Genomic DNA, 14,796 nt, shown 5'->3' on the forward strand with positions numbered 1-14,796 from the left:
AGGGAGGCTGGTTCAAACCTGCCCCTAATGCACTTCTCTGTGGTCTGTGCAGGAGCTGCCAACCCGGCTTGGGAAGGGACCATCTCGCCCCAACACTGTACTTCCATAAAGGAACATCGTGCAGCATCTCTGTGCTGTGGTGGTTTGTGTGGGAGACAGGGAAGAGGGAGTACTCTGGGCTCATAAAGGGTGGAAATGTGGCCTAACAGTCCTGTAGGCAATCCCAGCCAGGCTTGGCTCCTGCCCTCTTTTGCAGGGATTTTATAGCACAGCTGTCTCTCACAAACCAGTGGGACCAGTTCTACTGCCTCCCACTAAGCTAACTATGGAAAGAGAAATATGTGCTATTTTTCTTCTCTGTGACTTTCCTCCCCTCTCCCCCCCAAAGTGGCTGTGCTCAAGGAAAGAGAAACCTTCTCCTGAGCTGCTTTTAATCCTGGGGGGAAAGTCCTTGGGGAAGGCACCTATAAAAGCCACCTGTCCTCCTCCAGACCTTTCCTCCCTTCTCCCGGTGAAGCACGGTGGGGCAGGGTTGGCGTGCTTTGCTGGCTCTCAGCCAGTGTGCCTGGCAGAGAGCCCGTAATTACCTTGCAGGGCAGAGCTGTTCCTCCTCATTTATTTTGATGTTTGCTCAGCCCTAAAGAGACATTTGGGACATTTGGTCCCCCACCCTGCAGGCTGCACAGCACTAACTGGTGGCCTGCTTGCATGAGAACACTGCAGCTGCCTTAGCCCTGCATGGCACAGGGGACTGAGCTAAGAGCTGCACAGAGGGGCTGGAGTCAGGGCAGGAGCCAGCACAGCTTTGGCACGGTTGCAGAGCGGGGAGCATGGCTGCCTGCAGAGCTTCAAGATGTGTCACTGTGCTGGAGCTACAGGTCCGAGTCACAAGGCAGGGTGCTCCTCCCACGCCGCCCATCTCGCTCATTCTCCAGCACATCCCAGGGGTTGCTGTAGGCCCCAGTGATGGAGCGTGTCCCAGGCTCCAGAACAGGGCTAGGGGGAGTTTTGGATGCCCTGCGCTCCTTGCAGCAGTGGTGGAAGCTGAGGGTGAGGGCCACTCCCCCCAGGATCTCCAGGCAGCTACCCAAGTAGCTCAGCACCAAGCTGTAACCCACAGCCAGCGTGGCACCAGAGGGTGCAGGTAGTACCTCCAGCTCATGGGTGTACCAGGAGGCAGGCACCAGGCTCAGCAGCCCCGAGAGCAGCAGCACGAGCCCCGAAGCACCAGCCAATGCGTGACGGGGTTCCTTCTGCCAGCACCGCACCCCCAGGGCAGCCACCACCAAGCCCAGCACTGTGAGCACCAGCGAGCTGGGCATCAGGCCTCGTGCCACCTGCACGGGCACCTCCTTGAAGTAGCCCAGCTCATCCTCCTGCCCGCAGAGGCGATCATGTCTGCTCTGCCGCTCCCTGCACAGGTCCCAGATGCCCTGCTCCAAGATGAGGTCGGAGGGCTGATTGGGGATGAGGCTCACCTGCCTCCAGTTGGGTGTCAACGTGCCTGTCAGTGTCAGCAGGAGCCCGCAGGGGCAGAACACCAGTCCCACGATCATCACGGCCGGCGTCCGCATGCTGGGAGAGTGGGCTCCAGGGTGGCTCTCTGAATCCTGCCACTTCTGATTGCTGAAAGCTGGGATTCTTGTGCAGCAGTGCCTGGTGAGCTGGGCAGGCTGTGGGAGCTGTGAGCTGCAGGAGGAAGTGCAGGCAGGGAGGAGCCGGCAGGCAGCGGGCAGGGCTGGCTGGCACCCAGCCGGCAGCATGGGCACGTGGGAGCCCCTGGTGCTCCACTCCCCTTTGCAGGTATACTGGGGAAAGTGAATTTATTGGTGAAAGCATTAATTCATCAACTTGCAGAATTGGTAAGGATCCTGCAGTCCTTCACCAGCTCAAGAGACCTTCCTGGCCTTCATCTCCTTGCTCTTCCTCCCCATGAGCATCACTCCTAGTTCCTTCTGTGAGCCTTTCCTCCATAAAACGCCCAAGTCTTGGGCATTTCACAATTTCCCTGAATTTGTGCCAGTCACGCTGGGTCCAAGAGAGGGCAGCATTCTCTGTGGATTAATTTGGGATGATTCATCCCAGCCAGGCTGACTGCACGTCTTCACCACAGCATGTTTGTGCTGGTGGCCTCGGGCACCTTAGAATCACAGAATTATTAGGGTTGGAAAAGACCTCTAAGAATATCTAAGTCCGACCTCAGCCCATCCCCACCATTCCCATTGACCATGTCCCTCAGAGCCACATCCACACTGTTCCTGAACACCTCCAGGGACAGTGACTGCACCACCTCCCTGGGCAGCCTGTGCCACTGCATCACCACTCTTTCTGAGAAGAAATTCTTCCTAATATTCAACTTGAACCTTGAGGTTCCCTGAGGGTTCTCTTTGGCTCTGCGAGTGCCACACCACTGGGGAATTCATGGTGGAACTGTGAGCCATGGAGCTCAGCTCCTGGTGCTGGGAGGTTTGCAATTAAGCAGTGAGTTCAGGTGTAAGAGCCTGGGCCCTTCCAGTTGGTTAACCCAGTAGCATGGGATGTATGCCCTTGGGCTGGTGCCCAGTCTCCTGACTGTAGGCTAACAATAAGCAAATTGGGTGATGTGGCCCTGATGCTTGGTGTCCTGCCCTGAGTAATCTCAGGGAAGGAAATAGAATTAGCAGAGCTGTTTCCCAGTACTGCATTTATAGATTGTTCATTTCTTCCCTTTTACTTTTTAATGAGGGGGTGTGAAAAGCCATTCGAAGCAGAGGCTGGCCCTCTCTTGCTCTGGGGAAGCATTCAAAGCCATCTGGTTGCAGAGATAGCGTGGGCTGGCTGACACAGCCTTCCTTCCCCCACTTCCCCAGCTGCTGGGTGGGAAAGCTGCCTTACTTGGTGCTTCCTCCTTCTGCAGGGCTGTGACTGAGTTTTTCCTACCTACCTAAAGCCACATCTTTAAGATCCTGATGAAAACTTCATCTGGGCCTATTTGAGTGGGCTTGTGATTATTTAATCCCTGCCTCCATTAGTGTCTGCCTCGGGCCATGGTGATGACAGGATACAGCTCAGTATAGGATCGGTGGCTTTGGGGTTACATCCATATGGAACTGAGCTTGGTGTGAGAGCTGGGCCATGCCTGATGGAATGGGCTGCCCAGGGAGATGGTGGAGTCACTGTTCCTGGAGGTGTTCAGAAATGTGGAGATGTGGAACTGAGGGACATGGTTAGTGGGCATGATGGGGTGGGAGAGCTGGGGGTTGAACTGGATGAACTTAGAGGTCTTTTCCAACCTAAATGGTTCTACAATTTCACAAATGGGGAAAGCATGCCCACAGCAGTCTCCCTCTGCCACCCTTGCTCTGATCCAGTTCAAGCTGTGTTCCCTTTTAGAGGGAAGAGGCAGTCCTACTCCATGCTGAGCATGGGACGCTGAGACCAGCAGGACACATTTTCCCCTCTCTCCTCTGTGCCGCAGGTCTGCAGCAGCAGTGGGATCTCAGCATCCTGTTTGCTGTGCTGGGAACAGCCAGGCTTGTTTAGCAGCAGCCTGCAGCTGGCAATTCCTGTTTACATCCTGCTGACCCTGAGGCTTCACCGGCCTCATGCACAGTGAGATAGTGGGGCTGTGAGGCTGGAAGGGGCACCAGGTTGGCTCAGTGCCCTGCAGCTTGAATCCCCACCAGCCTTTGTGTGATGCCAGCTGGGTTATGCCTGAGCCCTGACCATTTGTTCTCTCATTGTAGGAACTTGCAATGGCTCTGGCAGCCCCCTGCATTTGAGGTTGTTTAGATTTGGCTGTCTGAGCCTCCATCCCACAGGGAAATCTTCTTAGACAGGTGTCCAGGTGGATGGACCCAGTTCTGGCTGCTCTATTTAGCTGGTTTTTCTTCTAGAATGAGGAGTGGGGGTGTTTCTAGGAGTTTCAGGGTTTCCTGCCAGCTTGCCTTTAAGCAATATCCTGGCTCTGCACTGTGTACCCAGCTGCAGCTGCAGTGGGCTTCTCTCAGACAAGCTCCTGCCTGGGCACACTGCTCTCTTTGTGCCTGCCTGCAGGACACCAAGGACAAGCTCCTCGGCAGGACAGAGTCTGCAACCCATAAGTGACTAAGGAATGGGCGCTCCATGCCCTTCCCACAGTTTGGGCTCTGGTGTGCACCCAGCACAGATCCAGCTCTCAGGCCATGGCTTCTGCCAGTAGACTTATTGGCTTTCCATTTACCCACTGACCTGCCGCCTGCGTGCTGGAGATGGCAGCCCCAAGGCTGCACTTTAGGGGGGTCATCAGTGCTCAGGGGCCGTGCTGGGCGTACAAGGGCTGTGAGGTTTCCCCTCTGTGACCCAGGACCATGACTCAACACTAGTTTACCATACATAGGCCATGGTCTGTAGGAGTCCTGGCTGCTCCCCCCCAACTCAAAACTCAGCATGAGGAGCTGCATACACCCATGCAACCTGGGGAGCGCATCCCATGACTCCTGCAGGGAGCATCAGACCTCAGCTCTGCCTCTGCAGCCCAGCTGTGACAGAACCAAGCAGACTACATCCTGGGAACGAGTTGCTGAAAGCACAATTAGACACCCCCCAGGTGTTCACTCATCTGTTAAACTCCCTTGCTTCCAAACCGCTGCATTTGGGCTTGTCAGATTGCCTAGCGTTTCTTCAGAACCTCAGCTTCCTGTTCAGACAGTGATGGAAAAAGCACTTTTGCAGCTATTTCTATTTTAGCCTGCCTCACTTCTGAAATGGCTGAAAGTAGTTTGGACGTGAGGTTACTGCTCTGGGGTTTTGGGGTGTAGACAGAGAGAAGAGAGCTGTGTCTGGCTGCTGCACTGCTAATGTGGGAAGCTAAGGGCAGTGCTGGTGCCCACGGGTGCTGAGCGTGTGGCAACAGGCAGGGTTGTGACGGGGTTCACTGAGCTGCTGTACCTGTGACTCACCCGCACGTACTTTGCTCTCTCTTTGGGCTGAAAGGCCTGAACCCAAAGCACAGCTGGTTTATGGCTGTGGCTGCCTGGGCTGCTGTCTATGGGTCAAAACTCTTGGCATATGACCATGCTGCAGGAGGAAAGAGCTGCTTAAACCATTCCTACTGAGAATGGGTGGATGAATCTCTTGATTTAGGCCAATGGAGTATTCCCAGGGCTGTTTTTTTTTCTTCTAAATTAGCTGTTTCTTTTAGTTTTGCCTACTTGGATCGTACAGAACCGGGAGATGGCTTCCTTCCATCACCTGCATGCCTTGAGCATAGCTGTGGTACCTTTGCTGGGATTGTTGAAGCTGCAGCATGAGTCACAGAATCACAGAATCAGTAAGGTTGGAAAAGATCTTTCAGATCATCACGTCCAGACACCAGCTCATCCCCACCATGCCCACTGACCACATCCCTCAGTGCCACATCTTCAGAGTTCTTGAACACCTCCAGGGACAGTGACTGCACCACCTCCCTGGGCAGCCTTTGCCATTGTATCACCACTCTGTCTGAGAAGAAATTCTTCCTAATATCCAACCTGAACATGCAATGAACATGCAATATGAATTAGCAGGGAAACAAGGGAAGAAATTAGATATTCTGGAGCAGCAGCAACTTCAGAGGAGCATCAAGCACAAGCAGCAAGACAAAGCACTTTACAGCTGTGTGTCACACCCAGCGTGCATTGTTAGACAATAGCCATAAATTATTATCAGAGCTTCATCATGAAGGAAGGCATGGAAAACTGCCAACCTATGAGCTGGGGGGGGGAATGTCTTCATTCGCCATGGTTCCAGTCCTCTCATTATAGATTCACTGTATTGAGGGCACCACAGGCAGCCCTGTCTGGAGGACATTTTGCTGCTGAATTTCAAAGGCTGCTGCAAAATCATCAGGGCGTGAAAGCTCTTTATAAAGAGTCACAGGAATCATCTATTTTCCTTCAAATGAAGAAATTGAGATGGCACAAAATGGTTCTTAAGAAGAAGCATGTCTGCTTCTTAGCCTACATATCCGCCCGGAGGTACGTCTGAATGAATTCTTGCATGTTGATTTTCCAGGCACTGAGTTATGGATCTCTAATTTGCCTTTAACCCTCTCAAACAGGGCACTGTGCTCATTCTTTGCCTTGGTCCTGCTCCAGGCTTCCCACAGTTCTTGGAGAGTATGGCTTGGGAACTGGAGATGGCTCCTCCTCTGATAATGGGTGTTGCTATAGCTCACACACATTTCACCCAGCTAAAAGTTCGTGAACCTCATCTTTCGCAATCCTGGCCCATTTCCCGACCCCTTTTCTGTTCATCGTCAAGGCTAAGTGCTGGGGCAAGGCTTTGGCTTAGTAACTGAAGGTGCCTAAGAGAGAGACTGCAAAGTTTCGGATAATTTTCTTTCTATCTTGGTGCTTTGTGGAGGGTAATTGATCCTTTCAGTGAGTTATTCACCTTTAGATCCAACTTGTATGTGAAAGACAAATGCAAGAAAGGCAGTAGTGTCATTATCTTCTTCCATTTACTTTGCTCACGTGACCAGTAGTGATAGTCTCACCCACCCTTCAGTCCTTCCTCTTCATCCTCCAGTTGTTGCTTCTCATGCCCATCACTGGCTTTGCAGCATCTGACCTGTTTTTCTGCTGGTAAATGATCATTGGCATGCCAAACACTGGGCACAGAGCTAGCTGATTCAATCTAAAGTCTCCTGGAAACATTTGAACTCTGCTAATTCTCAGATCTTTGCTCTGCTCTGTTCTTTTTCTCTGCCCTCTCCCTCTGTAAAAAGCCACGTGCAAGGAATTGCTTCTGCAGCACTGAGACCTTTAGCCTGGACATTAAGACACTGAGTCTATAAAAGAATATTCAACACGTGCCAAAGCTGGGTTATTTGCCTGCAATAGGAGCACATCTGTAAGTGCCCTTGGCCACAGCACTCCTTTGCTCTTTGCATTCTCTGGGCAGGTGTTGGTGCTCAGCTGAGCAGCCACATACTGTGGAACGTGCCATGGAAACACAACACATGCAGAAGAGCTGGCCCTGCATTCTTTCCTCAGGCCTGCTGCTGCATTGAAATAGCCTCACTAAAACGTCTGGGCTTGCAAGCTTGTTGCTGATCTTCCCAAGCAGTAGAATTTGAGATTTTCCAGCTGCGGCTGGGAATGCTTGCATTCTTTCCCATGTGTAACCTGGGTGCTGGTGTCTGTTCCTTTGTTTTGCTAACTTTACTACCACAGCAGCAATTAGGATAAGGTGTAATTATAAAGTTTGCCCTGGGACATACGAAAGACCATTGGGCTGTATTCCAAAGTCCCATGTTTTAAGCTCTTTTCTGTCCATGACAAATGCTTGATTGCTGGGTTAAAGTGAGAAGCTAGAGGTTACGAAACTATGAGTTGGCACTGAGGTTCGTGCTCCCTCCTTTATCCCTCAACATCCCTCTAACTACCTCAAAGCAACTTGCAGGTTCTCCATCATGTCCAAATTGTAGCTTAAGTCCTGTCAGAGCAACTGAGGCCTGAGAACATGGAGATGTGTCCTAGGGGTGAGTGGGAGAAGGGCGAAAGGGTGTTCCTGACTTTCAGAGATGACCAGGATCATCCAGGCAGCATGAGTGAGACATTGGATTCCTCTTGCTGGTACAGAGAATCATAGATTCATAACATCTTTAAGGCTGGAAAAGACTTCTAAGATCATCCAGTCCAACCACCAACTCACCCCCATCATGCCCACTGACCATGTCCCTCAGCACCACATTGTCACAGTTCTTGAAGACCTCCGGGGACTCCCTGGGCAGCCTGTTCCAAAGGATGGGAACTGTTCCCACTGGACACATTTCTAGAGGTGGCAGAAGGGACTACAAGCAGAAGGCTCAGCCTGGCCTTTGGGGGATGGAGTAAGAGGCTTGTTTCCAAGGCATACCCTAAACCTAGCAGCAAAAGACCCTTTTCTTCTCCAGGAAGCTCACTGCAGACTTGGGAAATGGTGTTAGTTTACAGCTTGGCCTCTAAATAAACACTTGGGTGCCTTTGCTAACTGCCACCGATCCTCTTCCCCCAGTGCTGATTCACATGGGCCTGCCTTGTTTTCGCATGCCAGTGACGTCTGTGGAGCTGGGCAGTTATCAGGAGGCAGTGAATCACCTGAAAAATCCGCTAACCTCATTCTGCCGGAACTCGCCTTACTCACAGGACAAATTCCAGCTCTCAGGTTCCTTTGACAATGTTCTACCCAGAAAATATGCATTCCTGGCCACATTTGGGCCTGTTTCAATGTGAGACAAAGGCTCTCAAAGCCAGGAGATGAGACCAGCAGCTGTGCACCTTTTGCAGGGCCCTGGGCTTTCCCTTCTGTCCAGAAGGAGGCTGCTTTCTGTTCTTGATACTTATTTGAGAAGACTTATTTATTTTAATGACAGAAGTTCCTTTTTGTTTCTGAGCTTGCCTGTCCTGACAGTCCCAGTGCTGACAAGACTCTCACTCAGCTTGTACCAGTCTTCTCTCTCCGTAGGTGACATATGCTGAAGAGGGTATGCGTGTGTCCTGTAGTTGCAGCTTGGGAAGGATGATCTGGAATAAAGCTACTAGGTGGCAGGTCCAAAATGAGCCATGAAATGATTCTTCTCTACACGCAGTATGAGGCTGCAGATCTTGAACTGGACATTAGGAAGAAGTTTTTTTTACAATAAGAGTAGTGAGGCACTGGCACAGGTTGCCCGTAGAGGCAGTGGAAGTCCCATCCCTGGAGACACTCAAGGTCAGGCTGCACAGGGCTCTGTGTGACCTGATGTAGCTGTAGGTGTCCCTGTTCACTGCAGGGGAGTTAGACCGGATGACATTTTAGATGACAGTTGGAGTCCCTTCCAACTCAAACAGTTCTATAATCTGCATGCTGTAGGATGCTGTGGAAAGGCTATTGCATTTGCCAGTTCACTACAGAAAACTGAAGACATTCATGGGAGAAGGGTCTGGGAATAGTACATCCGAATATGTCAGCTACGATCCAAGGAGTCCTATGAGTTTGCTGGGGGCCAGGAGGCTTCCATACACCCATACATTTGGTCCGTTGCTGGAGTTTTGCTTGGATGCTCTTGGGTGGGAATGTCACTGCGGGCCCCGGAAGAAGCACAACAGTAGCAGCAAAGGATGATGCTCCACGGTATAGGAAGATGCAGACATTTCTGGTTTGTGGTGTTGACCCTTAAGAGTCCTGGTTGAGAGTCAGAGGCAATGGCCCTGGTTATCATCTGTGCACAGCTGGACCTGTTCCCATGTGCCTGCTGGGTTAGGGCTTCAGAAAATGCCTCTGAAATACAAAGGGTGTGAGCACGTGGAAACTCTGATGTTTCCTCACAGACATGCCTGGCTTACACGTGAGCCAGCTGATCTCAAGGTGTGGCCGTTAGCTACCTGAGTTTTGCTGTTCACTCTAGCTGCGCTCAAGGCATAATTTGCATTCAGTTGTCTCCAGCCTCCTGCATGGCACTGCTGACTTCTATCCTGCAGGAGCAGCAGGCCCCAGAAAAGCAGATTGTTTCCATTTGTACCCTGCTGCAACCGGGACAGAGAAGACTAGATGCAAGGGGATTTGTCTGATTTACCTACTGTCTCCCACTGACTCCATTCTGGTGAGGGGAGAGGGTGGTGTAGTGCTGTGCATTTACATTTAGAAGAAGAGCATTCTTGCCTTGAGTCCTCTTTTCTGTGGCCCAGGAATGCATAGCATAATTTACAAAGAAAAGCCGAGCAGTTGCAGTACCCGCAGGGGTCCTACCTACCCTACCCACCTCCCAAAGAGCTTCACTTCCCTTCCTCGATGGCAAAGGAGACGGAAGGCTGCAGCTTTCACCTTCCCCAAATCCTTCCAGCAGCCCCAGGCTGAAGTGTTCCCTGGGGCCAAATTGGCAAGAAAATGGGCACAGATGCTCTGGCAAGGAGTTATGAGAGCTGCTCAGAATCTAAGTGGAGCCATGCTGCATGGTGCTTTAGGCTAACATCCTGCCCATGGTGCGGGAGCCCCAGGACCAGCCAGCTATCCTGCATGGGATGCCTAGAGATGGGGGACTCAGCTCCATGCTTTGGCTTTGACATTCCCAAGATGGGTTTGAAGGACCCATGTTACAGGCTGCCCAGAGAAGTGTGTCGTCACCATGTTTGGAGGTGTTCAAGAACAGTGGCACTGAGGGGTGTGGTTAGTGGGCATGGTGGGGATGGGCTGGATTTTGGACTGGATGATGTTATAGATCTTTTTTTAATGATTCTACAATTCTATGACCTTGAGGCATTTCCCTGTGTGAGGGCAATGCTGTGTTGTTATGGGTCCATACAGCCCTAGGGAGCCAGTGAACCACACGTGATGATGAAAAGCAGCTCTGATTGGTTGGGGGACTTTTGTTAGCGGAGCTAATAGGGAGAGCAGAGTGCCTCTTCGGATCCTTCAGCTTCATCCTGTTCATTCATCTCCTAGCCCCACTTTTGGGGATGTTGTTTTTCATCCCTCTTTTGTTTACCCATCCTGGCCATAGAGGAATCAGTCCTTGCGTGCTATCAGCGTCTCTTTCTGTTTGGGCTAACCCCCAGTGTTCTGCCGTATTTTCATACTTCTCCTATCAGTGCAGGCACCCTGGGCACCAGGAACTCTCCCCTGCTTTCCAGCCCATGGCTGGGGGCACATCACTGGCATGCAGTGTAACCAGGGCTCTGACCCCGGGTCAGCACTCTGTGGGAATCCGATAGGTGCCAACCCCCATAGCTCAGGCCATACATAGCGCATGCCATGGATCACCTTAGGCTGCTGCTCATCTTTTGGGGGAAGTGTGTTTGTAGGCTTGCTGCCATCCCCTAGTCATGTCAAAATCAGTCCCAAATATTCTCTTTGAAGCTTTTTGAGTGGTGCTGAAGTGATCTTGCCTTCAAAGCAGTTGCTGGAGACAGACAGGCTGCTTAAAAGGCATTTGAGCTCTCTCACATCTCATGTTCAGGCTGCATTAAAATTTTACCGTGCCGTTTCACACCTCAGATGAATCACAGTTGCTCCTGAAAAGGGTGAGAGAGGGGGGAATGCATGCAGGGAAGGGGCTTTTGAAAGGGATTATTAATGCACGGAGATGCTTTGGTGTCTGAGAGAAGCCCTGAATGGCAGCTCTGCGCTGTTTTTCTCTGCGCTCATTAACACAGAGCGCAGTGAAGGGAGGGCGAGATGCCGCTCAGTGGGGAGGGGACGTGAGAACAGAGGGAGGTGGGTGCTGCTGCCTCCCCGAGAGGCAGTTTCGGGTTAGGAGTTGAACATCAGCCTCCCTTTAGGAGGCTGCAATACGGCAAGTCACTTCTTGACGTGCAAACAATTAAGAGGGCGTGGGGGGGAAGGCAGAGAAAGCAAACACCTCCACCAGCTCCATCTGGCCGTCTCTGCAGCTGCTCACCTAAGGCACCTCTCATGGAAGGAGGTTCACACAGGAAAAACTGTGCTGGGAGCCTCTGGTAGCTTCTTTACCTGCATGAGCACCAATGGCTCTGTGCATCCCCTGATTTCTTCCCACTGAAGCTGAATTGTGCCATTTCCTTCATTTCAAAGGAGAGGAAGGTGCACACAGCCTGCGTCGACGCCTGTCACCCTGCTGACAGCATGAGAGACAAACAGTGGTTTGCCTTGGCCAGAAAACTTGCCTTGCAAAGAAAAAAGCCAGCTCAGGGCTTTTCACTTGGAGAGAAAGGGAGTGAGAAGAATAGACTTGAAAGCAAATTCCCGTGTTTTTTTGCTTTGGGTGAGAGCTTTTCCCACGCTCCATTGGAAGGCGTGCAAGAAGTGAATGTTTCCCAGTGCCTGTGAACACCAAACACCACCGGGGAGCAAGAGAAAAAACAAGTCGTATTGGAGAGAGACAGGAAACTGCTCTCCTGCAGCACCCCGTGTCTGTTCCTTCCATGGCAATGGCTCTCCAGACCTAGTAATGCTCTTTGAGTATCGCTGGGATCATCACAGAATCATAGAATATCTCAAGTTGTAAGGGAGCCACAAGGACCATCAAGTCCAACTGCCGGCTCCACACAGCACCACCCAAAATTCAGAGCATGGGGGATGAGGCAGCTCTGTGATGGGGCTGGGAAGAGCCTGGTGGGTTGGCTGCCCAATAAACTGCTCGGGAGGTGCCCAGCATATGGCCTGAGGACGATCGAGGGCAATTCACCAGCTTTGCTGGACCCATTATTCCCCAACTGTGGGATCCTGGGGTTAAACAAAGCAGCTGTGCCTCATCGCTGGTGCTTCTTCTTCCCATCAAGTACAATTTGGCTCCTTTACCCCCTATATATTCGCCTTTGCTCTTGCTCCCAGACAGCCGTGCTGCTGAGCACCTCAGCCTGCACGCACCCGTATCTGCCCCCAGGATCTCCCTTTGTTTGGCTGCCAGCTTTCAGCACCTGCATGCACGCCTGCTCTTGCTCCCCAGTGTGGTTCATCCTTCCCTCTCCTGTGGAAGTGGGGTTTAGCTAGGTTCGGGGGACCGGTGCTCCCATTGTCACCCACTTTAATAGCAGCTGTGAGTGGAGGACACAGCCGGTTGGCGGCTTGGCTGTTTGCAGATGAAGTGCTCTTCTTCTACCTCGGGTGGGAGAGGAGGCCAGGGCAGCTGCGGGTGCCCTGAGCACAACACACAAAGCCCACTTGTTATCAGCACTGTCATACGCCTCTGCACTGCCTCCCCCTTCCCAGCCCCTCCACGACTGCTGCATCCCAAAAGCACAAGCTGAGCATCCGTCAAAAGGGCCATTATCTGTGATTTCTTAGCAGCCACTGTTGCTCTTCGGCAGGGAGAAAACAGCCCCCCTTTGCTGCAGCCCCCCAAGCAAAGGCATCACTGTGCCAGTCATGAATGGGCACGGGGCTGTCGGTTCTGCATGGGATTTTGTTAGTGGTTGAGATTCTATAAGGTAGATAGTCCCTGTCTACACTGTGAACCTCCAGATGTGGTCAGTGATTAATTCCCATGGTGGGTGGTTCTGAGACTACATTAGGGTTTGGCTAATAAGGCTGATTGTTTTTATAGGGGTTTGGATTTTAGGACTTTTTTGGATCCTGGTACCTACGTACCCTGGTCCCAGGGTACATTCTTCCTACGAGATGGAACATCCATAGGGCCAAGGAGAAACCTTGGGAATGGGTCAGCCCACACACCTCTGCAAGAAAGGGAGAGGAGAAATGCTGCGTGGGAGCTTGCAAAAAGGGGCATGGCAAACAGAAAAAATGGAGTGGGAGAAGGTACAGGGTGCACAGAAAGGCCAGTTCCAAGTACACGTGCCTCAATATTGCAATTCTTGGCCATTGATAAAATGCCATCATGAACAACACTGAATGCTGTATTGAAAAAAATCATGGGAGATTACAGCCACCCAAAAAGCTGTCATCGTTGATTTCAGTCCTTGAACAACAATAGTTTTCTGAAAATGTGAGGGTGCACTCTTTTCCTTGTCTATGGACATAAGAAGAACATGACTTTAGAATGAGAAAGAATGGCCTCAAGTTGCCCTCAGGGAAATTCAGATTGGATATTAGGGAACACTTCTTCTCGAAAAGAGGTGATGCAGTGGCACAGGCTGCCCAGGGAGGTGGTGGTGTTACCATTCCTGGAGGTGATGAGGAACCATGGAGATGTGGCACTGAGGGATGTGGTCAGTGGGCATGGTGGGGACTTGGTGAACCTAGAGGTCTTTTCCAACCTTAATGAATCTATGACTTCACTGGAACAAATGAATTTTCACTAATCTATAACCCCAAAGCCTCTGGCATGGGAAAGGATTTTCCACCTGGGGTGGACATCTCAGGACAGTCTACCCCAGAGATAGGTACTCTGTCATTTTCTATGGCAATCTCCAGCTGTGGATGGATGGGCCAGCCAGACCCGGGGAGCTGCCATGGAAACTGGCAGTGAGCACACAGGCTCCTGGCAGCTCTGGAATGCTCCAGCTCCATTGACTTGCGACAAGGGTCCAGTTGAAAACCTTTGTGATTGAGGCACCTGTGTCCTCAGGTGTGTAACCCAGGTGGTGCTGATGACTTTCCAGGGTAACTTTCCCTTTGCACAGATGAAACGTGGCTGGAAAGAAGGTTTCAGTCATGATTAGAGTGAATGCACTCATTTGAGTGAGTGCACTGGCACTGCAAAGAGATGCAGTGAATGGGTGGTGAGCAAATGAGTGCTTTGCTTGAAAGGCGAAGTGGGAGGTGTGTTGGGCAGACTTCTTTATAGCAATGTGGCAAGCGAAGCGGAGGAATCCCGTGTTTTCCTGCGATTCTCTTAATGTGGCGTTTCTAGGCTGTTTTAGTAACCGATCACATGCGGATCTGGAAGAAGCAGAGCATGGAGAGCCCCGAGCTGTGCGGGGAGGCTTTTCCTTTCCCTGCAGCCCCACTCCTCAGATCCCGAGTTGCTGAAACGCTCACAACCGCACAGCACGGAGGCGGCGGTGGGCTGCGGAGCTCCGCTCCCGCTGCCTCCCGGCGGGGTGGGGTAGGGTGAGGTGGGGCGGATCGGGGCGGGGCGGCCGCTACCCCCGGCCCACGCGGAGCAGCGCTCGCAGTCGCCCGGCGGCGGCAGTGCGGAGCGGAGCGCGGTGAGCGCGGCGGGGCCGGGGGCGGGCAGCGCCGGGACAAAGCCGGGCTCGGGGAGACCTCAATGGTGTCTGGGGGGTGGGGGCGAAGCGTCCTCTCGGGAAACTTCGGGCAGGTCGGCGCCTGGGGGGGCCTCGTGGCCGGAGCATCCTCGCTCCGATGAAACCCTGCGGGGCGCATCCGAGCCGCGCCGGACTCCTGCTGCCCGCCGACTGGGAACGTTGCTTCGGCTGCGGGAAGGGGATCCCGGGC

At 52.3% G+C, this 14,796-nt stretch overlaps 1 protein-coding gene across 1 annotated transcript; it reads right to left on the reverse strand.

Annotated features, from left to right (window-relative positions):
- Positions 1-872: 872 nt before the first annotated feature.
- On the reverse strand, positions 873-1,574 carry CLDN23 (claudin 23; the record flags this gene model as incomplete). Its single annotated transcript, XM_079534051.1, has 1 exon — positions 873-1,574. The coding sequence occupies one exon, from the start codon at positions 1,572-1,574 to the stop codon at positions 873-875; it is 702 nt and encodes a 233-aa protein (XP_079390177.1).
- Positions 1,575-14,796: the final 13,222 nt, after the last annotated feature.

The sequence above is a fragment of the Tetrao urogallus genome (assembly GCF_951394365.1).
Source record: "Tetrao urogallus genome assembly, chromosome: 4".
In the NCBI taxonomy this organism is placed as follows: Eukaryota; Metazoa; Chordata; class Aves; order Galliformes; family Phasianidae; genus Tetrao; species Tetrao urogallus.